The sequence below is a fragment of the Planococcus citri genome, chromosome 2 (assembly GCF_950023065.1).
Source record: "Planococcus citri chromosome 2, ihPlaCitr1.1, whole genome shotgun sequence".
Lineage (NCBI taxonomy): Eukaryota > Metazoa > Arthropoda > Insecta > Hemiptera > Pseudococcidae > Planococcus > Planococcus citri.
This window is the reverse complement of record NC_088678.1, coordinates 8,433,741-8,460,205: the sequence shown is the minus strand read 5'-3', so window position 1 is coordinate 8,460,205 and position 26,465 is coordinate 8,433,741. Positions and strand designations below refer to the sequence as shown.

General features: G+C 35.8%; 3 protein-coding genes across 10 annotated transcripts in view; 2 read left to right on the top strand and 1 right to left on the bottom strand.

Annotated features, from left to right (window-relative positions):
- The window catches only part of LOC135834491 (tropomyosin alpha-1 chain-like), a 31,961-nt gene that overhangs the window by 4,302 nt on the left and 1,194 nt on the right, over positions 1–26,465 (bottom strand). The window contains exon 4 of one of the 5 annotated variants that reach the window (XM_065348380.1): positions 25,973–26,129. The exons of 2 other annotated variants lie outside the window; for them this stretch is intronic. In XM_065348380.1, coding sequence (XP_065204452.1) covers positions 26,026–26,129 — 104 coding nt within the window. In that variant the 3' untranslated portion in view covers positions 25,973–26,025. Of the gene's footprint in view, positions 1–25,972; positions 26,251–26,465 lie in introns of those variants that run through there. 2 more of the 5 variants (XM_065348379.1, XM_065348382.1) reach the window with 2 other exon arrangements.
- Positions 3,049–10,449, top strand: LOC135834488 (very long chain fatty acid elongase 7-like). The gene is made up of 7 exons (XM_065348372.1): positions 3,049–3,493; positions 4,207–4,397; positions 4,650–4,730; positions 8,653–8,709; positions 9,224–9,329; positions 9,443–9,579; positions 9,938–10,449. The coding sequence occupies exons 1-7, from the start codon at positions 3,430–3,432 to the stop codon at positions 10,133–10,135; spliced, it is 834 nt and encodes a 277-aa protein (XP_065204444.1). The 5' UTR covers positions 3,049–3,429; the 3' UTR covers positions 10,136–10,449.
- On the top strand, positions 19,217–25,976 carry LOC135834490 (fatty acyl-CoA reductase wat-like). Of its 4 annotated transcripts, none has more exons than XM_065348377.1 (9): positions 19,217–19,330; positions 19,818–20,184; positions 20,313–20,561; positions 20,837–20,982; positions 24,307–24,416; positions 24,529–24,748; positions 24,842–25,081; positions 25,175–25,432; positions 25,538–25,976. In XM_065348377.1, the coding sequence occupies exons 2-9, from the start codon at positions 19,849–19,851 to the stop codon at positions 25,626–25,628; spliced, it is 1,650 nt and encodes a 549-aa protein (XP_065204449.1). In that variant the 5' UTR covers positions 19,217–19,330; positions 19,818–19,848; the 3' UTR covers positions 25,629–25,976. The 4 variants fall into 4 exon arrangements, with proteins under 4 accessions (XP_065204449.1, XP_065204446.1, XP_065204447.1 ...); XM_065348374.1 differs by having other exon boundaries at positions 19,782–20,184; XM_065348375.1 differs by having other exon boundaries at positions 19,773–20,184.

The window sequence follows — 26,465 nt, the reverse complement described above, 5'->3', positions numbered from 1 at the left end:
TTTCAAAAATCTGCTGGAGGCTCCATTAATTTTCAAAAAAGTCGCTGGAGGCTCTAAAATGACTTGAACCCACCTGAAATCGTCTTCAGAGGGTGTTAAAATTAGTTTGCAGAATGAATTTCAGCTTTCCATCTCCATTTGATGAAATTTTGTAAAAATATAAAGTTTCAAACATCTGCTGAAGGCTCCAGTAATTTTCAAAAAGTCGCTTTATTATTTCACTCATTTTACTATTCAAACGTCCTACTAACGCTCCAAAATTATCCTCAATGTCTTTCGTAGGTAAGATGTCAATCTTCTTGCCTATCTCGGTGTTTTCATTTTGATTGTTTTCCTGTAAAGTTTTCTACTCATTGAGGGGTGAGATTTTATCCATATTTTGAACTTTTTTGGTGCAGCTGGGAGCTTTGTGGGGTTGGAAACAAAAAAATTAGTTCATATTCGCACTCAAGCGACCTCGAAAACATACCATTCGATATATCACTCGACTTTTCACGATTTTTTAAAATTTTTACCCCCATTTTGGGGCACAGAGGGGCTGTGAGGGGTTGTAGGCAAAAAATAAGTTCATATTCGAACTCAGCGATTTCGAAAACACACCATTCAATATGTCACTTGACATTTCATATTTTTTCAAAATTTTGGCCTTTTTTGGGGCAGTTGGGAGCTGTGAGGGGCTGGGTCCAAAAAATAAGTCCATATTAGTGCTCAGCGACTTCGAAAACATACAGGTCGATATATCACTCGACTTTTGATGATTTTTCAAAATTTTAACCCCCATTTTGAGGCACAGAGAGACATTTGGGGGTGGGACCCAAAAAATAAGTTCATATTCGCACTCGGCGACTTCAAAAACGTACCATTCGATATATCGTCACTCGACTTTTCACGATTTTTCAAAATTTTGACCCCCAGTTTGGGGCACAGCGGGGCTTTGAGGGGTTGTATGCAAAAAATAAATTCATATTCGTATTCAGCGACCTCGAAAACATACTATTCGATATATCGCACGTCCAGATTTGTTTTTCAAATATATGATTCAGTAGTGTGTTACTTGAAAAATCAAGCAACCCTCACGAACCCCCGAGAAGGGTTGAAGACAAACCAGTGGTAGTTTGATTAGTAGTTGGGTGAGTAGATTTGTAAAAAAAATTTGAGCGAAAACGAATGATTTTCAGTGGTAATTTTGATCAATTTATTGGACTGACCTTTTTTGAAACACTTACTCTTTCCACCCCTTTTTTGAGACACACCCCTTGAGCAATGGGTATCAAACGTAGTATCAAATTGTCGAGAATTTGAAGGGGAACATTTTTTGTCATGGTAGTTTTTCTCAAAAACCTAATATTTACGGAGTAAAACGCAAAAAACGTGAATCGGAACCGGTTTCAGCCCCCTAAAAAATTTTCCTCCAGGGGTAGAAGAGTCGGTTTTTTTTTGGTGGTTCAGAGGGTCCATCCGAACACATCCCCGAAGAAAAAATTTATGTGCCAATTTTTCCCTTTTTAAAAACCGCTATTTGCCCGCTCTATTCATTTTTGGCCTAAATTCGATTTTCAAAAATTCACCAAAAATCGAAAAACGCACTTTAGCACTTGAAATTTTGACAAGTGATAAATTTTTGCATGATCTTTCGATCTAATTTTGTAAAGTTTGAAAAATTTCGTGCAAGTCCGAAGATGAAACGCGAAATCTGCGATTTGGGCTGACCTGTCAATCAAATTGGCCGCCATTTTGTAAGTAAGGCTAACTTTTTTTTGGGCAAGTTTGCTTTAAAATGTTCCTTAGGATGTTCCCTTTAAGAAAAAAGTTGTCCCGGAGGATCCGGGGGGAGGGGTGCAATTACTCCTTCACCATTTTTTCGGTTACCTAATTTTAATAGATCATATTTGGTAAATTTTTAGTAACTTTCAAGTAATTTTTATGCTACGTAATTTTAAAGTTTTCCTAAATAATTTGCTGGATTTTATCACAATTTCATTACCTACATTTCGAAAACCAAACTAGCTCTGTCAAAAAAAAAAAAAAAAAAAAAAGGCAATACTTCGACTTGATTCTAAACAATGTAGCTCAGCGAAAGCTCAAAAGTTCACAATTTTTCTGATCTTTTGGCCGAGAAAACTGATGGCTCAAATTGGTGCCAAATTATGGAATTTTTCGCGCTGATTCCGAATATATAGGTCTGCCGACCCGATAGTGCTGCCAAAGCCTCACCAGACTGGTTGAAAGGAGGGGGGGGGGTCAAATTTCTGAAATTTCTTCATTTTGGGCTGAATTTGCATAAAAAGCTATAAAATTGGTTTTAAAATGATTTTCAAGCAGTTAAACGAAAATGCTGTATGGGTAAGATGATTTTTAGGCGCCAACATTTTTCAAAATTTTCATTTTTTGGGGGAGGGGGTGAGGCATAGGGGGGTGCCGAGAAATTCACCAAATATGGCCTTGTGATACATCAAAATGTATGTTTTTTGGGTCGCACAGTTGGATTATGGAAATATTTTTCACATCACTCGGTCTCCCGACCCGCAGCTGCTGCTTTAATGTTCGGTGAATGCTCAAAAGTTCACAATTATTTCGAATTTTCAGTCAAGAAACCCCATATGACTCAAATTGGTACCAATTATAGCATTTTTCGCGCTGAATCCGAATATGTAGGTCTGCCGACCATAAATTGCTGCAAATACCCCGCTAGATTGGTTCAAAGGTAGAGTAAATTTGGCAAATTTGCCTGAAAATCATCTTAGCCCTAGAGCATTCCATTAAACCGCCTGAGAATAATTTTTAACCCACCAAAAACACAAAAACATGAAATTTGCCAAATTGCCACCATTTTCAATCCGATTGGCGGTGGTGGGGGGGCTCACGGTTCCCCAGTCCCCCACAAACTTTTCTCAATACCTCCGAATGGGTTAAAGCACAAACGATCGGACTTGAAGCACAAACGAAGCACAAACGAACGACCTTACTTGAACCCTTATTGGCGGTGGTGGGGGCTGGGGAAATACATAGTAGGTCTAGGTACTATAGGTAGAGGTACTATACGAAACGTAAGCGCGATATTTTTTTTTTCAAGTTCAACTTTTATTCGTTATAGGCGAATGGTTGGATTTTCTTCTAAACTGCATATGACATTGTTGTTTGCAAATCGGCGCGTGGTTGTGTTCTCTACGTGCTAGAAAACATTTAATGGGCTTTTTATACGTATACTTTTTTAGTTGCAGTTTAATGGTTAATTTGTGTAATGACCACGTACGAACGATAATTACCTACGGTGAAATTTTCGACGCTATCTGTGAAATTAACGTTGATTCTAGTTATTAAAAATTTCAAAATTCGTACGATACTGTTCGCCAGGCAAGTGATAATCTGCGTACCATTACCATACGAGTACCTATATACCTAGTGACGTTTCGAAAATATTTCAAAAAAATGGCAGCGATCGCAGGCTGGTTCAAATATCAACTAGATTTAACCATCGAGGATAATGTTTATGGTGAGTAGGACGTGTATACCTCTACCTACCTTATTTTGCAAAGTTGCAATACTCCACCTCCCAACGTCTCCCCCAAGTTGTTAACTCGGCTGAGAAAATAATATCTCTATTTTTCATTTCCCCATCTGTAAAAAAAAGTAGCGCCAGTAGTCCCATGGCTTCGAGTTGAAAAAAGAAGAAAAAATGTTGCATGTAGGTATTTATGAAAATTCTTTGTTTTTTTGTCAAAATTTTTCTCAATGATCCCCATTTTCAAGAAAAAACTGGCCACAACCCTTCAAACCATATTCGACCTTTGGTAAGGAGCCCCTCGAAGTTAAAAAAAAATCACAAAAAATAAGAGTACGAGTAAATCGAAATCGATGGAAATTTTTTGAAAATATCTCATGTTCCATATGTATGTGAATTATTATCGATCTACAGCTACGTAACCCTGTTTTCAAGAAAATATCTTTGTCGGTCTCCTCAAAGATGTTGGTTCTCTATGTGTGGAGCCCCCCCCCCCATCACCAATTTCTGAAAAATGAAAAAATATCTTCCCCCAGTCTCCCAAATCATGTTGGTTATTATAAAGCTCCTCCAAGTCGAAAAAAAAACAATAACAACAAAATGAGAAATTCATACTTATCTGTAGGTAGGTACTTTTTGAAAATGTTTCATTTCTGAGCAGAATACCTGCTAGGTATAATTTTTGCGTGTTTGCCAAATTTCAGATAAGGAAGTAGACTCGTGGTTTCTGATTGATAATCTCTTACCTGTAATCGGCATACTGGCTGCGTATTTACTATTCGTGCTGAAATTCGGTCCTCAGTGGATGCAGAATAGGAAACAAGTTCCATTACAGGCTGCGCTTCTATTTTATAATTTAGCTATCGCCTTATTCAACGCGTACATGTTTCCTACGGTAATTTATTATCCATAAGCTGACGTACTTACTTATTTGTCGACATTATACATATGTAGATGAGGTGCCTACTCGTAGCTGTACGATTACCTAGGTACTATTATTCTCAGGTAAACCTGCGGTATAATATTGACAAATCCGCTAATAGAATAGAATAGAATAGAATACCTAGGCTACTTAGGTAGGTATTGCATAACCCATTCAATGAATGGAATCATAGTTTGTGTGTACCTATGTATTTTGTATTTACAGTATTTAAGGGCGATGACATATCCTTGGAAATATCTTTGTGTACCTCATCCAGACAGGAACACTTTACCCTTCACCCGGCAGGTAAGACATATGGGTACCGGTACCGGTACCCATTACCCACTAAGAAAGTACCTACATGTAAGAAACCATGGAAATTCATTCGAATTACCTATGTTTATAAGTCAAGTTCAGAAATTCAGAATTATTACAACAATAATTACTAATTACATATTACGAGTAGGAACCACCTACCTACACATAAATACCAACGTATACGTCATCGTCGTCGTCGTTTCCTTGTAAGTGGTAGGCCTGTTGGCCCGTCTGCTATGGTGTGGAACCTTTTGAGGATAAGCCTGATGTATCAGTGAGTTTCCTCCTTGGTCTCCCTCTGCTTCTCTTCACCGTTGGTGTATATTGGAGGACCTGTTTTGGTGACCTTATTTCCTCCATTCTTTTGACATGATTTCTCCAATCTTTCCTATACTGTTTTATCTTCTTCATGACTGGCTTCACTCCAAGATCTGCTGTTATTTTCTCAGATGGGACTCTGTCTCTGAGAGTCACCCCTGCCGTTCTCCTCATGAGCTTCATCTCCGCTGCCGTTATATTCTTCTTTTGTCAGATTTTTTCAGTGCACATACCTCGCTTCCATAAGCCATCATTGGTATTGCTAGGGTATTGTACACCTTCAATCTTGTTTCTTTTCGCACCTTACTGCTTCTCAGGGTCCTATTTATCAGTGCCGTGACTCTCAGGAGCTTTGCAATCTTTCCACCAACATCTACTTCTCCTTGGTATGATATCGTGTTTCCCAGGTATTTGAAATTATTGACCTGTTCGATGAGTTTTCCATTAATTACAATCTTGCTTCTTACTGGTTCCTTTCCTTTGAAGACCATTGTTTTTGTTTTCTCTGATGATATTCTCATATCATATTTTTCTGATGTCTTTGTTAGATTGTACATTGATCTTTGTAGGCCATCTTCTGTTTCGGCTAGTACTGCTTGATCATCTGCGAAAAGTACTGTTGATATTTCCTGCCTTCTGTCTGTTTTGATTCCTTTTGGCTTCATTTTCTGCCATTCTTTCAGCATGTGATCCATGTACATGTTGAATAAAACACAAGACAGTGCACATCCCTCGCGAACTCCTCTGTTTGTTTCTGCTTTTTCTGAGAGTTTATTTCCAATTTGTACTCTTATTCTAGTGTTCTTATAAATGCTGTTTATTACCTTTCACATTTTATATGTTATCTCTTCATCTTTTAGGACTTCAAACAGTTTTTTTCTATTGACCCTATCATATGCTTTTTCCAAGTCTATAAAGCACATGTGTGTTTCTAGGATGTATTCGATCCTTTTTTCCATCAGTAGTTTTACTGTAAAACTTACATCAGTGCATGATCTTCCTTTTCTGAATCCGTTTTGACTTTCTGACAACTTTTCTTCTGCATGTTCTGTCAGTCGTTTTGCCAGTATTTTCACATTGTATCTTGTAGCAGATGTTGAGTAGACTTATTCCTCGGTAGTTTTTCAGGTTTGAAATATCGCCTTTCTTGAACAGTGGTATTACAATTGCTGTTTTGAATTCTTCAGGTAAGTACCTTTTCTTCTTGGTACATCCTATTTAGGAATTCCAGAAGACTTCTTTTAAATTCACCACTTGCGTATTTGTACAATTCTGTTGGTATGCCATCTTCTGGAACTTTTGCATTTTTTGCTGTTTTCAAAGCTTCTTGTAGCTCTTTAAATGATATTCTGTCTTCTGGTTCTCCAATTCCCTATTGACAAAATTATGCATAAAAACAGGCGTGTTGGCACAAGCATGCGTGAACTTGGACTTTTCTCAAAAAAAGCATGCGATTCAGCCTGCGAATATCATGCGTAAAAGCAATGGTAAAGCATATAAAATTAAATAGAAATTTAAAAATTTTTGCCCTGGGTGGGATTTGAACCTGGGACCTGCGGTATCTATTTATTTTTTCCGTGTTACCTAACTCACTCGGCCACTTCGCCGCTTGTGAAGAGTGGAGTTATTTCCGCATAAATGTTTGTGCGTTGTGAACTTATCAAATTTTTAAATTTTTCTCCCAAGTCCAAAAAGTGCAAACATTCATGGGGAAATAACTCCACTTTTTGCAAGCAGCGAAGTGTCCGAGTTGGTTAGGTAACACGGAGTAACAGAATATGCGGGTCCCAGGTTCGATTCCCACCCAGGGCAAAAAATTTTTTAATTTCTATTTCATTTTATATGCTTTAACATTGCTTTTACGCATGATATTCGCAGGCTGAATCGCATGCTTCTTTTGAAAAAAGTCCAAATTCACGCATGCTTGTGCTATGCATAAAGCATGCATTTTAGCATGCTATAGCATAATTTTTGTCAATAGGGTTTCCTCTTCTATCGTTGTATCTTGTGCATTTTCATCACTCCAGAGTTCTTCAAAATATTCCTTTGCATCATTGATTTTAATTTTTGGCAAACCAACTCTTTCATTAAAATTTGTGTCAATTCTCCGTATGATCTTATATCGCACCTCGGGAGTTATAAGGTCACATCTCAAAAAAGTGAAATTTTACAGTGGAGTGATTTTCTTTTTTTGAAAACTTGATTCATTATTTTTATCAACTTATAATTAATTGTGAGGAATGAATAGCACCTCATTTTAAAGATCTGGTATCCTACCTTCATTTAGCTTAAGAACACTTTGAAAAATAAAATCTTAAAGAGGAGATATTTCAATGTTTGGAAAACATTTTGAGTTATAACCTTTCATTAAAGTTGATGTGGAGGCAAAAGGAAGTGTCCAAAAAAATTTCATGATAGCAAATTATTTTTATCAACTTATAATTAATTGTGAGGAATGAATAGCACCTCATTTTAAAGATCTGGTATCCTACCTTCATTTAGCTTAAGAACACTTTGAAAAATAAAATCTTAAAGAGGAGATATTTCAATGTTTGGAAAACATTTTGAGTTATAACCTTTCATTAAAGTTGATGTGGAGGCGAAAGGAAGTGTCCAAAAAAAATTTCATGATAACAAAGTTGTAGAGAATTAAATTTCCAATCGACTTGATGTCATTAGTTTTTTTCTAAAGTGCTTAGTTTTTGAGTTTTTCTCAAAAAACTAAAATTTCATGATATGTGCAAATTCATTTTTCTGAAAAGTGATCAATTTAAAAAAATTTTCTATTTGGTACAAACCAATAAAAAATGCACTCCTTGTGACTATTTCTAACTGACAAACATTCAAAACAATCAAAACTATTTGTTAACACTTTGTATGAACAAAATTTGCTCAAAAAAGGTGGAGTTTTTTGAGAACTCCAAACAACTTACAATGTTGTTGAGATTTTGAGTTAGGCCATTTGCGTTTTTTACAAGATCTAGATGATGTACCCAACTCAAAGTGTAATTTTCGGTCGAGGGGGGTCATACAAACCCCAAAAATGCAAAAACATCAAAATCAATTTTTTTTGAGATGTGACCTTATCACTCCCCAGGTGCGATATGTACACCTTTGGATGTAATTTGTATGTATGTGTCATGCTCCAGGAATGTGATGAAATTTTCCCGGCTCTCTCTCTGTAATTTCCTAGACTTTCTCTTGACTTTTGCCGACTGTTTTCGATATTCTGCACCATTAACCTCACTTTTTGTGCTCATGAATTTTCTAAATGCCTATCTTTTCTTTTGTATGAGTTCTTGGATTTTGTTGTCCCAATTCTTTATTTGCTTTGCCCCAATTCTACAAGGAACCATTCCTAAGCTTTCTTTTTCCGCTTTTGTCACAATGGATTTGATGTTTTTCCATTCTTCTTCTATATACTGGCTGTTTGGGATCTCTTCACTTATGATGTTCATCCGTCTTTGGTACAGCCATTGGTTGGTTGGGTCATCCAGGGCTCTTGTGTTGATTTTCTTGTAGGTATGTGTAATTAATATAAATAAGCTAACTGTAGGTACTTACTCGAATTGTAACATAGTGCTTCTTACAGCTTTACAGGACTTGCTGGTATTATTTCATTTCGAAAATCATTGAACTTTTGGATACGGTACGTTGTTCATCATTAGATATTAGCAAAACCCACCAGATATCTACTTGGTACCTACTTAATTAAGTTATAGGCCTAACTAATATCTGGGACACTGAAATTAAAAAATTACCTATCGCAAATCTGAAAAACATGCACCGCACCGTTAAACTTGGAAAATTATGACCAATGCCCGAGGCAATAATTATTGTTGAAAAAAAAGTGTTGAAAAAATTATTTTTTTATTTTTCCATAAACCACACGCTTTTGTTGTCTCAGAATCTCCTTTTGATAGCGCTGCTGTTATTAGGTAGGTACTCATTATTGAAACGGTAGGCAGAGGCGAAAGGCACGACGAAGTGATGTGTTATGAGGGAAGGGTGGGGGATGGAGAGGTCATTGGGGAGGGGCGGGGGGTGAGACAGCGGAAATTTTCTCAACTTTATTCGCCAGATTTTCGCAACCTTTTTATGTACCTCAGTACCCCAGCTTTATGAAGAAATTAAACCAACCCGTCGTTAATCACATTTTACAGGTATTTTTCGTATTAAGAAAAAAACAATCTCAAGTGACGGCTTTGCACGTTTATCATCATTCCAGTATGGTTCTATACACGTGGTTATACTTGAAATATTTCAAAAGTAAGCACATCGAATTCCAAGAAAAGCTACAGAATGTAATACTTAATTGTATTCGTAAGAAAGGATTCGAACCAAATAATAAATTGAAACAAATGCATTTCTTATTGTCGCAGCTGAACAAGGTATCGTTGTAGGAGCCCTCAACACATTCGTTCACGTTATCATGTACATGTATTATTTCTTAGCGGCTTTGGGTCCGTCAATTCAAAAGTATCTTTGGTGGAAGAAATACATTACTGTGATGCAACTTGTAAGTTTGATTTGGTTTTTCTTTTTAAGTATAATTACACACCTAGGTATATCTAATATGTAGAACACGGATTTATATGCACGAAAAACTTGAAAATATGCATTTATTGTGGCTGAAATATGACGTAAATGTATGCATTTGCAAAAATACGCACACTGAGAGAACTGTTTCGTAGAAATTACTGTAAAACTTAGTAAAGTGGCCCAAGTAGTTGCCAGAAATTGCCAAAGTATATATCTATGTATTTTTACCAATAATTCTTGCAAACTTCTTATTTTTGCTAAAAATATCAAAATCCTGTTTTTTGCTACAATTTTTGAAAAAATCCTCACTTAATTTACGCGCTACTTTGTTTCAGACTCAATTCGCAATTATATTAACCTACCTGATGACGTTACTAGTAATTGATTGCAAAGTTCATCGAGCCATGTCCATGTATATGTTCGGAAACACGAGTATATTTTTACTGATGTTTTTAAATTTCTACAGGAAAGAGTATTTCAAAGAAAAATCAAAATGTGTTAAAAATTTCACTGAAAGATGTAAACAATCGTAATTTTTCAATACCTGTAGAGGTTTTTTTAAATTCTTGTCTCAATTTTTATAATTTTCAACTCGCGAGTATTTTTTTATTATTACCTATTATTATTTGTTTTTGGTTTTTAATATCAACCATGATCTATTTATTTGTATTCTTATAACATTGTGATATCATCTTATAGCGTTGCATTTTTTTTTGATCATTTTGTTTTAGTTATCAACGTTTAGCTATTGTAATCAATTTTTAAAACCAGAATACATTTTCACACATTTTACATGGATACCTACCACCAGTAATACGTAGGTGTAGGTATCTGATGTGTAATTTCATTTTCCAATGTCACTTACTCTTCAAACCTAGTCATAGTGCAGATGGCCACCACCTCTTATGGTGGTACTTATACAATCCGAACCCCCCCCCCCATATTGAAAATATTTGGTAACATGTGAATCTATAAATAGAATGATGTTATACAAGTTCATTGACCTTTTCCACTAAGTGGCACACTTGCAAGGATCGTGGTATAGAAGCAGAAGATCTAAGTCTATATGTATAACAATCTATTTTGGCGCTAAATCCTCACTTGGTTTCGGTAAATACTATTTAGCTGGTTCCTTGTCACAAGTTGATGTAATTGTAGGCTAAGAGAATCCCCTTGGCAATGCTTAGTCTAGTCTTTAAGCTAACACCATCTCGTGCATGGTTAAAGTATTTTGATTTTAATATTTAATTGATTTGATAATCAATAAATAGGACTTTTTTGGTAATTTGAGATGTATCCGGCCATTGTCAAATTATGTAAAGTGTTCTGTGTTTTGTTTAGTTAAGTCCAGTCCACGCCCTCAGTATTGGGGGGGGGGGCACAGAAAGAGACAGGAAAAAGCATACAGTGTTCCAGTAGATACATTTACCATTTATTAATTAAATGTTGAATCATAATTATTTGACCAAGGTGTCGTAATGTATGATTATTAGTTTAGCTTTAAATACATACATTACTTCAAGATATCCTCATTACATGTGCCTAATTTTGCTGATCTACCTAGGTATCTGCAAATAGATAGATCATTTACTTGTCTGAATTCATTCATTTTCATACCATATTGAGAAATATGTAAAACTGTGTATGCTAATGATGCTTATAAATTGGGTAAATATACATAATAAGTAAACCCGGTGTTACTTATTATGTATCTCTTAATTAAATGTGTATAGTGCAGTTAGGAAATATACAACCCATCTGAGCTAGCTAATCATCACATAATTATTCCCCGCCTAAGGAATAATTATTATCTTCAATGGTTATGAAGTCATTCTCGTCACTCTCCCCCTTCAGCATTCCTTCCTTACCCTAGTATATCAACCTCTTTGATAATAAATTAAAAATATTAGATAGTTTTCAGTATAAAATTTATTTCTAATTGTAACTATAAATCGCACCTCAGGAGTAATAAGGTCACATCTCAAAAAAAATTGATTTTGATGTTTTTGCATTTTTGGGGTTTGTATGACCCCCCTCAACCAAAAATTACACTTTGAATTGGGTACATTATCTAGATCTTGTAAAAAACGAAAATGGCCTAACTCAAAATCTCAACAACATTGCAAGTTGTTTGGAGTTATAAGGTGACATCTCAAAAAACTCCACCTTTTTTGAGCAAATTTTGTTACATACAAAGTGTTAACAAATAGTTTTGATTGTTTTGAATGTTTGTCAGTTAGAAATAGTCACAAGGAGTGCATTTCTTATTGGTTTGTACCAAATGGAAAATTTTTTAAAAATTGATCACTTTTCAGAAAAATGAATTTGCACATACATGAAATTTTAGTTTTTTGAGAAAAACTCAAAAACTACGCACTCTAGAAAAAAACTAACGACATTATGTCGATATTTAATTCTCTACAACTTTGTTCACATGAAATTTTTTTGGACGCTTCCTTTCGCCTCCACATCAACTTTAATGAAAGGTTATAACTCAAAATGTTTTCCAAACATTGAAATATTTCCTCTTTAAGATTTTATTTTTCAAAGTGTTCTTATGCTAAATGGAGGTAGGATACCAGATATTTAAAATGAGGTGATATTCATTCCTCACAATTAATTATAAGTTGATAAAAATAATGAATCAAGTTTTAAAAAAAAAGAAAATCACTCTCCTGTAAAAGGGTACCCCCGGCCGATAAGATAGGTAAAATGCCCTTAACCTCGGATTTCTATGAAACTCACAGGGTATGTTTAGTACCCCCAAAAAATAATTTTGGGCCCATAACCTGCTCCCCACCCCACCCCCCTCAGGCAGGGGGGCCAAAAAACGCGTTTTTCAGGGGGAAAATTCTGCATCAGCGAGTAATTGAGATAAATTTATTCTGTAAACGAATATAGTTAGAAGATACATGGGGGTACCTCGATGAATTTTTTCAGAATTTTTCATCGCATGGGGGGAGAAGGAGGGACAAAAGAAAACTTTAAATCGACATTCTTCGTCAAATATGTATTTTTAGGTGTACTTTCTATAGAAATCATCACCCGGCCATTTGGAGTGGTGGGTCAAGCTCAAAAGCTCAAAAAACTCTCAAAAAACCACGCACAGTGGTCCGAAATGAAGAAGTAGCGGCCAAAATTCAAAAAATCCTCAGATTGAACAAGTCTCGAAAGTTGATTACGAATATGTAGTGGTTTTCTACATTATATTCCACGTCCCTTTCTGTGATTTCAAACACTTTTCCATTATTTTGCTTGCCTACAGAAATGAATGAATTGAGGTACCTCAAAATAGTCAAAAAAACTGCTAACTTCAAAATGCTGTAAAACATGTCAATTTTAATTTTTTTCAAAACTTTATGGGTTTATATCAAAATATGGACATTTTTGAGTATAAAAATCGTTGATTCCATTTTTTCAAAAATATTTTGGTTTCTAGCATGCTCGTCACAAAAAACTCATTTTTTTTGCTATTTTTAAGGTAAAAGTTTTTTTTAAAAAAAACCCAAGCTAGCTCAAGGTGAAATATCACATCCCTGGGGTACTATGGCATGTAAAGAAAAACATCCCTGAAAAATTGGCTGCCCCAACCTGCCCCATTTGAAAAAATTGCTATGTAAAGTTGCATAAATGCTGTTTTTCTTATTTTTTTAAAAACATTTTCAAGTAAAAAATTACTACGGGAATATGAATACTAAAATTGACTTTAGTCACCCAAAAAAAACATATTTCGATACCATCACGAATTTTTCAAAATTTCATGTTTTAGACCACCCCCTCCCCCCTTTGAGGGCTCGTTTTGAGGTTGGGGGTAAAATAAATGCCAAAATCGACTTCAGCGACCTAAAAAACCCCCATATCCTATAGCGATCTAAAAAAAATACATTATTTCGATGCCCACCTCGAATTAATCAAAATTTCATGTTTTGCACCGCTCCCTCCCTCCTTTGAGGGTTCATTTTGAGGTTAGGGGTGAAATAAATGCCAAAATCGACTTCAGCGACCTAAAAAACCCCCATATCCAAAATTTTACGAATTTTGCTCTGAAATTCGATTTTGCATCGATTTTGCACCACCCCTGTCCCCCTCTGAGGGCCCATTTTGAGATTAGGGGTAAAATAAATGCCAAAATCGACTTCAGCGACCAAAAAAAAACCCATATCCGAAATTTTACGGATTTTGCTTTAAAATTTGATTTTTGGCCGCTACTTCTTCATTTCGGACCACTGTGCCACGTTTTTTACGTTTTTCTCCAAAAATATGGACAAATGGCCGAAATCGAAGAGAACCAAGTTGTTCAGCGTGAAATTTTACCTCAGAATGTGTAATTGAAAATTCATTTATACCGCGCGATCGTACGGTAAAACTACATGCGCAGAAGTATTTTTGCTTATAAATGTATACTTATGTATCAAGATACACTGAAAGAAATAAACAGTAATAGCTACATTAAAACGATGCACTCAGTGCATTAAAACGCGGTAATTTTGGTATAGGAATGAAACGCATTAATCAGTACACATTTAGAGAAGTAACTATTGCACAGAAGTGCAGTAACCATTCCATCGTTTTTATTCAACAGTATTTAAATTTTAAAAAGTGGAGTTAGGTATTTTTTTTTTTTTTTTTTTTTTTATCAATTTTAAGTTTCTCCGCACATTTAAATGTTTTTCACTGCACCGAATTTTTCAAGACCTAATATCCCTACGAAAATTTTCCTACCTAACCGGGATTCGAACCTGCGACCTCTCGTTCTAACTGCCTGCACTTAACGACATGGCCGCGAGTAGAATGTTTAATTCAGGCCCTCGAAGTATTTATAAGTTTTTCACTGTTTGGGAATGTTTACCACTGACGATGTACTCAGTACATCGTTTACTGTATTCAGTAAATCACTACATGGTTCTCAGCCATGTTTAAGGAATGTAATCATTGCTTACTATACGATGTAACTATTACCCACCAAATGATGCTCTGAATACCATGTCTGCAGGACTGAGTCCCCAAAGAAATGTAATGAGAAAATAGAAATGAATTTTGGAAGGTGATGCAATAAATCCATCCTGGCGATGTACTCATTCCATTATTTGATGCATTCTCTGATTTGAACTATGTAACCATTACATCAAAATGAGTTAATTTGAAAATTATCGTACTGTGCAGTAACCATTGCATCAATTTCGGGACTGAATACAGCGTTTTGAAAATCATTTCTTTCAGTGTATAGCTGAAAGGGTATTCCTGAGTAAAATAGGTGAAATGCCCCTGTCCTCAGATTTCTGAAACTTTGATGAAACATCGTTGGGTACCTTTAAAAAAAATGTTGGAGCCAAAACAAATTCCCCCACCCCACCTCCCTTGCTCACCTCAAAATATGTACCTACTTAAAGAAGATATGATTCTGGCAACGTAAATTTTTTCAAAAATTGTTGGCTCCCCAGGGGAAAGATATTGACAAAAGAAAATTTGAAACTACCGTATCTTCAAACCTAATTCAAGCACATGCATTTTTTTTCAAACATATATCAGCATGAGTACTATAATTGGTATTTTTTTTCAACTTTTCCCTCCAGGTGGGCCATCTTCAAAAACTCAAAAAAACACTCAAAATTGTGTTTTTTGGGTCACGGCACCACCACTAAAAAGCGATCTGTAACTTTGCATTCTGGCCTCCAAAAACAATAGAAAACCAACGAACTTTTTGAAACTCCAATTTTGGGGTCATAGGCACCCCCTCCCACAAATTTTGGAGCGAAAATAGATTGACAATATGGGTATCGTTATCATATGAATCGAACTCGCTGAACACGAATATGAAGTTTGATTTGAAGTTGGATCCTCCTAACGGTCACATTGTGGAGAGGGGTTGGGTTGTCCAAAAATTAGATTTTTTGTGAAAAATGCTCCATTATAGCGCAATTAACGCCATGCAACTTCTTAATCAAGATTTTCTTGAATTACAAGTATTTTTCAAGTCATAGTATCTAACTCATCAAATTCTATGCATGGAAATTTTTTGAAAAAAATATGGTGGGACACCCTTGGCTAGTAGAACACAGCACAGTGGTCAAAATTCATTCTCAACTATCAGAAAGGTTTCTTTTTGGTGTCGACCATTAAATTTTTATGTGAGTTACCTACCAAGTACATTGAAAACACAATAAGTATACCCATACATAGTAGATTAGGTGGATCGCGAAATAATGGGGGAAAAACTGTGAATTTTTATCAATTACAGCAAAAACCGTAATTTTGAGTTGAAAGTTGTACAGAAAAATTCTAGCTCTAGAAGTGACCCTAAAAGGAAACCATGAGCCCTCAAAGTTGGGGGTATTTTCGAAAAAACCGTGTTTTTTCATTGAAGCCCCTGTGCCCAATTTGTTTTGAGAAAAATGACGACCCAGTCTCAAATAAAATTATTTGAGATCCTGCGTCCATTCTATGCTATTACATTTAATTGTTATTGCCAATTTCGAAAAATTACCCAAAATTTAGGAATTTTTTGCAATTTTTCTCAATTTTTTGAAACTTAAAATATTGGAGTCACTGCGTTCCAAAATATTTCCTCAGTTTCAGAAATATATCTTTCAATGTTTCTTCTTCAGCGAAGAAAATATTTTCAAAACACCAACTACTAATACCCCCCCCCCCAAAAAAAAAAACGATTTGCAAATTTTTAATCGCTCAGTAGAATAACTCTAAAAGTGCACTTGGATTTTGACGGCATCCGCAAAAGCATAGATCGACGCAGAATCTCAAATATGTATGTACTTTCATTATACTGACTCTTCCATATATTTTGAGTGAATTCAAAATGTATATTTTTTTTTCAAAACTCGTTGAAGCATGATCCCTCCCTCAAAAAAAACGTTTTTTCGCTATTGTGAGCAAGGGAGGTGGGGTGGGAGAATTTGTTTTGGCTCCAACATTTTTTTTAAAGGTACCCAACGATGTTTCATCAAAGTTTCAGAAATCTGAGGACAGGGGCATTTCACCTATTTTACTCAGGAATACCCTTTCAGCTATATCTTGATACATAAGTACATTTATAAGCAAAAATACTTCTGCGCATGTAGTTTTACCGTACGATCGCGCGGTATAAATGAATTTTCAATTACACATTCTGAGGTAAAATTTCACGCTGAACAACTTGGTTCTCTTCGATTTCGGCCATTTGTCCATATTTTTGGAGAAAAACGTAAAAAACGTGGTTTTTTGAGAGTTTTTTGAGCTTTTGAGCTTGACCCACCACTCCAAATGGCCGGGTGATGATTTCTATAGAAAGTACACCCAAAAATACATATTTGACGAAAAAATCGTTTTGGTATGTTTTTTCGTTCCGGAGTAATGTCGATTTAAAGTTTTCTTTTGTCCCTCCTTCTCCCCCCCCCATGCGATGAAAAATTCTGAAAAAATTCATCGAGGTACCCCCATGTATCTTCTAACTATATTCGTTTACAGAATAAATTTATCTCAATTACTCGCTGATGCAGAATTTTCCCCCTGAAAAACGCGTTTTTTGGCCCCCCTGCCTGAGGGGGGTGGGGTGGGGAGCGGGTTATGGGCCCAAAATTATTTTTTGGGGGTACTAAACATACCCTGTGAGTTTCATCGAAATCCGAGGTTAAGGGCATTTTGCCTATCTTATCCGGGGGTACCCTTTCACTTTTTTGAGATGTCACCTTATTACTCCCGAGGTGCGATATGAGATCCTTTTTCTAGATTTAGTAATTATCTAATTAAAATATCAGAATGATTGGTTTCTTAGTTTTTACCTCTTTTCCCTCGAGTTTGATGTTTTAAATTTCTGAATCTAAATTTATTCCAGATGAGATCTTCTATCTCATCTACTTTGGCTTTCTTTCAAAATTATTTTTAAGGAGAAAAATTTTAGTTTTCTTATTTTTGAGAATAATTTTTGAAATTATATGAGAAGCTTATGTGGTGTATTAGGGGTTTTATCTATTTTCCTACCGAAATGATCCTACCTACATGTCTATATTATTCTCCTTTTGATACCTACTTTCTTACCTATCTATTTCCGATATTAATTCTATAATGAAGCTGTCAATCTCGTTTCCCAAAAATATATGTACCTATTTTCTCTTGTAACACACCACACATTTTGGCGTTCTATATTTGTAATTCGAATCGTAAAGCAAGTATAAATGAGAAATGGCGTACCTACATACTTGGTTTCATTTTGCAAATAGGTACGCGCAAATACAAAAATACAGGTACCTAGCTACCTATTTTTTTTTTGTCTTTTATTATTATTAGGTATTTTTTTTCTTCGAATAATTCCCAGGATTATATTTGACTTTATCAACCGCAGAAACGTGTATACCTGCGTTGCCATTTGCTATCACAGTTCCAGTTTTGCTTTTGCTTTTGCCTTTGACGATGTACGTTTGAACGTACCTAGGTAAAAATTGGTGAATAACACGAAGAAAATACTTAGTTCCTTGTAAGATTGTGAAAAAGGAGAGTGCTCTGGGTACTTTGATGATTATGAATTGTACCTGCGAATTGCTTACCTAATAGTTCGTAAAACCTCTGGTTGTCTTGTTTTATAATTTACGCACATATTTTATTGAAATAAAAATGCAATTTTAAACTTGCAAATAATTGTATTGACGTCATGTTTTTAGCAATGAAAAAAAAAATAATTAACACAAACAATGGCGATTAATCTTTTTGACGGTTGGAGATATGTACCTATAAGCAAGGTAAATAGATACTATCGTAATTATGTAATACGTGGAATGAGAACTTCTGTTTAAAAAGTAGGTACTCGTAATTAACAAAAAGGCGTTTTTTTAAAAAAAAATTGTTATGTTATCACGTTTACGCGGTAAATTGCTGTACCTAGGAGTAATTTTAAAAATACAAATATCTCAATTTTGAAGACTTTTTTTCCAACCCTACTTTTTGGTAGGTAGGTACCTAATTATTAGCGTCAATTTTTAATTAGGTAACGATTTTCTTTCGTAAACAGATTATAGCCTTTTTGTTTTCGATAAAGTTACTGCGTGAAAAGTGAAAAATAACCTTGAAATCTGATTCATACCCATCGCATTATACTCACCTACTTTTCAAAGCACATTTACAGAGGAACCAGGGAAGAAGGCAAACTTGCTGACGATCCGAGACCCAGTGGCTAAGAAGCCTGGTCTAAAGACGTTGATGCGATTTCCAACGGGTGATTTATACAGGAATGGCGCGAGTGTGAAGTTTCTGTGTGAGGTGATGTAAGGTAAGCTCTGTAATATACTGTAGGTATGGTACCTTTTCAAATCTGGGAACAGGGCCATTTCACCTATCTTACCTGGGAATACCCTTCCAACGTGCTGACCATTGGGCAAAAGTTTTTAGTATTGAAAAATTTGCGATTTGAAAAGTAGAACAACTTCAATTTCAATGTAAGAATTCGGTTTTTCACTTTCTGATTTCAACTTTTTCGAAATTTCATCAATGGTTTTTTAAAATTCTAAGCGAGTGCAGCTAATTAATTTTTCGTGAAATTATAACAAAACCGAGTAGGTAGGTCAATTTCTACGCAACGTTAATAACGAACTCGACGACCTTCGTAGGAGAATATAAATAAAAGCGATCCTAATTTAATACTTACGGTCCTATTCATAGGCACGAGTAGGTATTGTTATGTTGCTGCTGTGAAAAAGTGAAGTGATTTTATGCACATTTTCTAACCAGATTAATACTCTCAGGTCGGTACATCATTCATTATATTTTTCATCCATGTACTTATAGAGGAAATACTGGTTTTTAGCATTTTGATAGAAATTTCATTGATATTAAAAGCTCTACACAGGATTCTTTAAACGGTTCCCATAATGCCAAGAATTCACTTTAAAATTCCTAAAAGTCAGTACAATTTGAAAAAAAGTTCACAATTCTATATCACTCACAACCGGAGCTATTTGCAGCTGAAATTTTACATTTTCGACCATTTTGGAAAACTTTGAAGCTCCATAGCTCCATTAAAAAAAATCGAAAAAATGTCCTGTTTACGTCATTCGTCATCGTTTGATGACCTTCACACGATCTGGTTAAAAAAAAATCGAAGACCCATTTGTGCAAAAATTCGCCGATTTGGCATGAAATGACCTTAATTTATTAATTTTAATTACCTATTTTAATATTCGAAAGTTGTTTCAGATACAATAATTAAATTTTAACCATCATTAAAAATAGCACTGGATACGCATTCTACATACATAGAAACATGCTGAAGAAAGGACAAGCTCAAGTGGACGAATACGATGCTGAAATACTGAAACGTATAATTACTGCCGAATATCCCACAGATCCTTTGGAAATATTGGGTGAGAGAAACTTCAACCCTCCTCGTATAGTGCCAAAAGAAGAAATCGGCACACCAGTGCAAGAATTCTTTCGCGATGTAACCGTTTTCATCACCGGAGGTACCGGTTTCGTGGGGAAAATCTTGACTGAAAAATTGCTGCGATCTTGTCCTCATTTGAAGCATATTTATTTATTGGTGCGAAATAAAAAAGGACAAACTTCCGATGAAAGAATCAACGCTATCTTCCAAGACAGGGTATATTTTAGTAGAAAACTTTTTTAGGGGTGCTCGATATTTCTGGGCACCCTGTACCTAATAATTACCTATCAGTAATGTACAAGTCATTGTGATGCCTACTTACTAGTATATTAATTTATGCGCAGCTTTACAAAAGACTCAAGCATGAATGTCCTGATTCCTATAAAAAGCTATCTGTAATGAAGGGTGATTTAGGAGAGCCAGAGTTAGGCCTATCTGACGAAAATAAGAAAAAATTTGCCGAAGAAGTCAACGTTGTGTTTCATGGAGCGGCTACAGTACGGTTTGATGAGATACTCAAGCTGGCCGTTATAATTAACGTTATTGGCACTAGACAAGTATTGAAATTGGCTAAACGTGCCAAAAATCTAAAGGTAAATTTTTCATCAGTTGTTTTTTTTTTTTTGCGAGAGAGAGAGAAGTGAATTACAATCAGGTTTCTACACAAGTATAGGTAGGCAGTTTAGGCACCAACAAATTTCACTCCTTCAATTTCTGTCGTCGGAAAAACAAATTGTACTTGTGTAGTTTGGGTTGCTGCAGTACTAGGCGAATTCCTGTTGGACGTTTAGAATGGGACTTATCATATATCTATTTATTTTCAATTCATTTACATACTTAGATACCATAATAATGTTGTTTTAAATAGGCGATGATGTATATTTCGACAGCTTATTCTTTTTGTCCTCATTCCGAAATTGAAGAAAAATTCTACGATATGCCTGCAGATTACATCGATGTGATAAATAAAGTTACCAAAATGAATGATTCAGAAGTTAATTTCGAAACACCCAAGTAATTTATTCTTCTATTTATAATTTTTTTTTTCAAATTATCGTATTTACTTATATTATCTGGCTTGTGTCAATACATATAATATAAGTTTGCAACGAATTAATCACAGTAAATTTTTTAAATAACTTCACATGTAGAAAATACAAGTAGGTATGTTGCCTTTTAAGGCAATGGGTGTTCTCTGCGACATCGAGCAGGACAATGGCCTCTACTCGTATGTTAAGGTGGTTGTGCAGCCGTCTGGAATATGCCTCGGATTTCCTTTCAATGATTTTGTTCACTGGGTCCAGGCGAAGGATTCTACCCTATTGACAAAAATTGCGCATACAACATGCTGAAATGCATGATTTTTTTGCATATAACACACATGCCTGAATTTGGACTTTTTCAAAAAAATCGAATGCTATTCAGCCAGTGAATAGCATGCTTAAAAGTAAACTAAAAGTATGTACAAAAAGTGCGGAAATTTTAGCAGGAAAATTGCTCATAACTCACTGGCAATACTATCTACCGATTAATTGTGAATTTTAAAACATTCTCAATAGATAATTTTTTCAAAAAAATGAAAAAAAAAAATTGAAAAATTTCTGCATGGGGCCGGGGGATTGATTGCCAGTTACTGTGTTGTGCGACCACTTAACTCACTCGGCCACCTCACAGCTTATAAGACTAGAGGTTAATTTTACATAAATGTTATAAATTTTTGGACTTGAAAAAATTTTTACTCACTGGTTGCATTTAAGAAAATACTTGGTTGCTAGATTGCTTCTGTTTAGCATGTGAAAATGCACATGTTTAACGCAGTAATGCACGCTTTTACACCAGTCCAAAATCATGCATTGTTACGCATGCTTTTAAGCATAATTTTGTCAATAGGGTAAGGAGATCCTCGTTGGCAATGTACCATGGGGCACTTGTAATTTCTCTCATAATTCTGTTTTGGAACTGTGCAATGACCAGTCTGTTGGACTTCTTTGTAGTACCCCAGATTTTGCACCCATAAGTCCATGTAGGTAGGAACGTAGATGTGTATATGAGTTTCTTATTGGCCAGGCTCAGTGGGGAGCACCTGCCAATGAGCCACTGGAAGTTCTTTAAAAGTAGGTTTAGTTGAGTTCTCTTTTTTCTGACATGTTCCTGCCAGTTTAGCTTGGAGTCAAGATGTAGTCCTTCCTAGGTACCTTACACTAGATGTGAGAGGAACTGGGTTTCCTTCAATAGTTGTGGGGCAGTAGCTAAGCTTCCACAGAGCAAAGTCCACTCTGACAGACTTGACTTCGTTCAGCTTGATTTTCCAATTTTGAGCCCACTTAGCAATGTCATCCACCTTGGCCTGAAGTTTGGCAACAGTCAAGTTGTAATCTTTGTCTGTTTCGATCACATAGGCTAAGTCATCAGCAAATAGGTACTTTCCAGGGAAGTCTCTGGTAAATATGTAGTAGGAATAGAATAGGTCCCAGGACACTACCCTGAGGAACACCAGCTGCTATACAGGTGTATGGCAATGCCAACTGACCAATATGAACACTGAAGGTGCAATAGCTCAAGTACAACTGCAGCAATCTACATAGGCATGAGGGAAACATTTTCCTGGAGCTTGTGAATGAGCCCCTCATGCCACACTCTATCAAAGGCACTGCTTACATTGAGAAATACAGGTGGAGCAAACTCCTTGTTCTCCAGTGCTTGAGTCATAATATGAACAACTCGATGGATTTGTTCAATAGTTGAGTGTTTTGGCTGGAATCCAAATAACTTTGACATTATAAGGAGCAGTGAATTAGGTCTGTATGAGCTAGGGTCCTCAGGGGGTTTTCCTGGTTTTAAAATGACAATCATTTTGGCTCTTTTCCATGCCAAGGGAACATAATGAAGATGTATTACAGCATTAAATAGGCCAGCAAGGAAGATAATGCCTCAGCATGGAAACTCTTTGATCATTCTAGGTATGACATTATCTGGACCAGCACATTTGCAAAGTTTAATTTTATCAATCAACTTGGCTACTTCTAGAGGCGAGGTTGGTTTTATGGTGCCTGAATTAGATGAGTTCAGTGTAGGTTATACCACAGTTACAATGTTGTTATCCTTGAAGGAGCTTTCAAAATGGCGAGCAAATAAGTTTGCCTTGTCTAGGTCACTTCTGGCCCATGATCCACCTCGAATGTTTTTAGCTGCTTTGTATAGTGAGTAACTTACACTGGGTGGCATAGTGGGTTGAGCCAGGGCTTTCTGAACAAGAGGTCGTGGGTTCAAATCCCACTAGAGACGCAGGTGTTAACATGTAATGTATATATTGTATGTAGTGCATTTAACATCTATTACACGTTAAGCTCCGAGCACCAGAACAGCAGAGGCAACAGAAATGCACACAATCTGTTACAGGTATCAAAATGCTGTAACTGGTTGAGCAACTATAGGTAGCGGTGATTATGGAACTCAGGGTTGTAAAAACCCGGCTGGTGATATATGAGCTACTTTGTAGATAGCGCAGAAAGCAATGGGAAACTACTATGTAAAAGCTCATAACAACGTTGATTCCCCAGAATAATTGCAGTGGCATGGCATTTGCCTCACCCTGTTGGGGTACCACAAAAATGTGATTTCCAATGTCCTGTAAAGGACAAGGAACCACAACGACAACAACGACTTATAGTGAGTAGCCTGCTTCCTTAGTAGGAGCCAGGGACACTAGGTATGTGGTGAATGTATGGTCTCTCCATTCCTAAATGGCAAGCTTGACTTCTTTGCATAAGCCATTGAAGTGAGTTTTATTGTTAGCTGTGTGGTTTGACTGGCATATCTTCCTTGCTTTCCTATGATTACCCACCAGGTCACGGATAAATTTAGGATAATCAATCTTAGGCTGGCTGGGCTTTGAATAACTGGTGCACTGGCTCACACCATCAAGCAGAGTCTGAGTAAAGCATTTGACCTCATCCAGCTCGCACTTTGAGTTTGGCCAATCTCTGAGATTAACATTTTTATCTATGTAGTTGCGAAACTGGTCCCAATTTGTGGATTTATTGACCAATGGGCTGCTTCTAGCTGCACAAACAGGAGCACTGGCCACTGTTGCAACAACTGGCAGGTGGTTGGAGCTTAAATCTTTGATGCATTCGACCTTAATGTTGTGTTGAGTTAAGTTTCTTACTATGAAAAAGTCCATCACATCTAGGAGCTTTTCACGATCAGCTGGCCAGTATGTAGGAGCACCTAATGAGATTGGGAAAGCGTTGAAACAAGTGTATGCCTTCTGAAGAACTCTAGATATATCTAATTGTTACAAAGGGTTACTACATAATGAATTGTATATTTTTTCAGAATATTGGGCGAATGGCCAAATACATACTCATTTACAAAGGCACTGGCCGAATGTGTAGTGAAAAATGAAAGTCAAGATTTACCAATTGGCCTATTTCGACCTACTATAAGTAAGTAGCTGCCTCCTAAAGTAGTCTAGCGTACAAAAAAAGTCCTTCCTTCTTCCGCGATTATTATCAAGTTTTGATCTCGCATATGTGTACCAATTTCGTCAAATTTTAGTCATTTCAACCTACCAAGAGCCTGTTCGTGGTTGGATAGATAACGTTTATGGACCAATAGGATCATTTTTAGCTGCTATAACCGGAATATTACACGTTTTCGAAGCAACTTACGATAAAAACTGTTTGGATATGGTTCCGGTGGATTTAGTAATTAATGGTTTGATATGTGCGACCAAAGCTACCGCTGAAAAATATGAAAAATTGAAATCGGAAAAAAAGTTTGTTACTGGTCACATGATGACCTAATTACCATTACTTTGAAACAATAATTATGAAGAATTCAAACTAAGGTTTTCGCTATTATATTTCAGAGATGTTGATATTCCTGTGTATATTTACTCCAGCGGAACTCAAAATCCCATAACTTACGGAGAATTTGAACATCGTTACTCTCATTTTTCCTTGGAATGGCCCACCATAAAAGCAGTGTGGTATTACTCGGTGATATTTACAGATAATAAATACCTATTCAGGATATTATCGTTCCTGATGCACACAATCCCTGCTTATTTCTTAGATTTTCTATCTTGTCTTGTTGGAGAAAAACCAGTGTAGGTTGTGTTATAGGTATCTAAGTATATCTAATGATTATTCAGTACCTACATACCTACCTACCTAATCAAAATGTTTTGTTTACCGGACAGTTTAACCGAGATTTATGAAAAAATGAACCATGTACTGGAAATTACAGCGTATTTTAGAGCTCGACATTGGGTTTTTAAAAATAACAATATTCAGGAACTCTGGCAAAAGTTATCCAATGAAGATAAACAACTCTTCTTTTTCAACATGGCTGATTTCTCGTGGGAATATTGCTTACAAGCGATGGGTTTAGGATTACGCGTGTATCTTGTCAATGACGATATTCATACCTTACCAGCAGCCAGAATTAAATGGAGAAGGTAAAAATGTACTTACGACTATACGGATACGTAGATACAAGTATGTACCTTACTGAAGTTATGTCTACCTAAACCTTTACTAAAACATGATTTCATGTTTTTCAGGTTGTACTATGCACATATTGCTCTCAAAACTGTCTTCTTTGCAGTATTAATCTTTCCGCTGTGGAGCTTGCTAAAATTTGTTTTATTTTGAAAACGTTGTCCGCCTCAACAAAATAATTGTAGACAATAGACATAGACTTTGTTTTTTGACCAATTTATTTTTACCCAGCAACCTTTACTTTTCATATCGGTTGTTCACTTTAAATTTCAACTGATACCAAAGAAGAAATCTTCTTTTGTAAAGACAGTTCTTGCACTTTGTGCTCTAAACTGTTACATGGTTCAACTTCCACCCTACCTCATGGAAGTGAACCTTTACCTAGTACCTACTATCAACAGATAGGTACTGGCGATTTACCGCCTCATTACCTACTCTTCAGTAAATTATGAGATAATATTCATGCATAATATAATAAGGAATAAATACTCAGATGATAAAGTTGCACTTACTTTATTTATCAAGCTATTACGGTGATAACATAATCTAATTATTTAATATTAAGGTACTGGTGGGTAAATAAGCCAGTAGGGTAATTATGCCACAACTCTGGTTCTTGAAAAGTACTGTATGTTTCCACATAACAAGAATGTTCTTCTGAAATACATTTTTACATCATAGTACATCGCTAATGTGGGTGTTAGAGTGTGAGAGGCCTTTTTAAAAAATTTATTGGCATCTGAGGTAAAGTGATACCATCAATGTCTTTCAACATCTAAAAATATATTTAAAAAAATGATTTTAAGCAAGCAAAATATAAGTAGATATGAACACAAACTTTTCAAACATTGATTTGGAAAAAATGACATGAGTCCTTTTTGCAGTGACGCCCTCAATTAGGCTATTGAAGAAACATTTACTCAAGTTTAAGATGAATATTATGAAATGGCTGATTTAGCTTGGAATGACCCTACCCAGGTATTTCAGTAT

Coding starts and splice junctions, on each gene's coding strand:
- LOC135834488 (XM_065348372.1), top strand. CDS start 3,430: ATGGCAGCGATCGCAGGCTGGTTCAAATATCAACTAGATTTAACCATC. Junction 4,398..4,649: donor ACGCGTACATGTTTCCTACG/GTAATTTATTAT, acceptor TTGTATTTACAG/TATTTAAGGGCGATGACATA. Junction 8,710..9,223: donor TCATTGAACTTTTGGATACG/GTACGTTGTTCA, acceptor CACATTTTACAG/GTATTTTTCGTATTAAGAAA.
- LOC135834490 (XM_065348377.1), top strand. CDS start 19,849: ATGCTGAAGAAAGGACAAGCTCAAGTGGACGAATACGATGCTGAAATA. Junction 20,185..20,312: donor ACGCTATCTTCCAAGACAGG/GTATATTTTAGT, acceptor ATTTATGCGCAG/CTTTACAAAAGACTCAAGCA. Junction 20,562..20,836: donor AACGTGCCAAAAATCTAAAG/GTAAATTTTTCA, acceptor TGTTTTAAATAG/GCGATGATGTATATTTCGAC.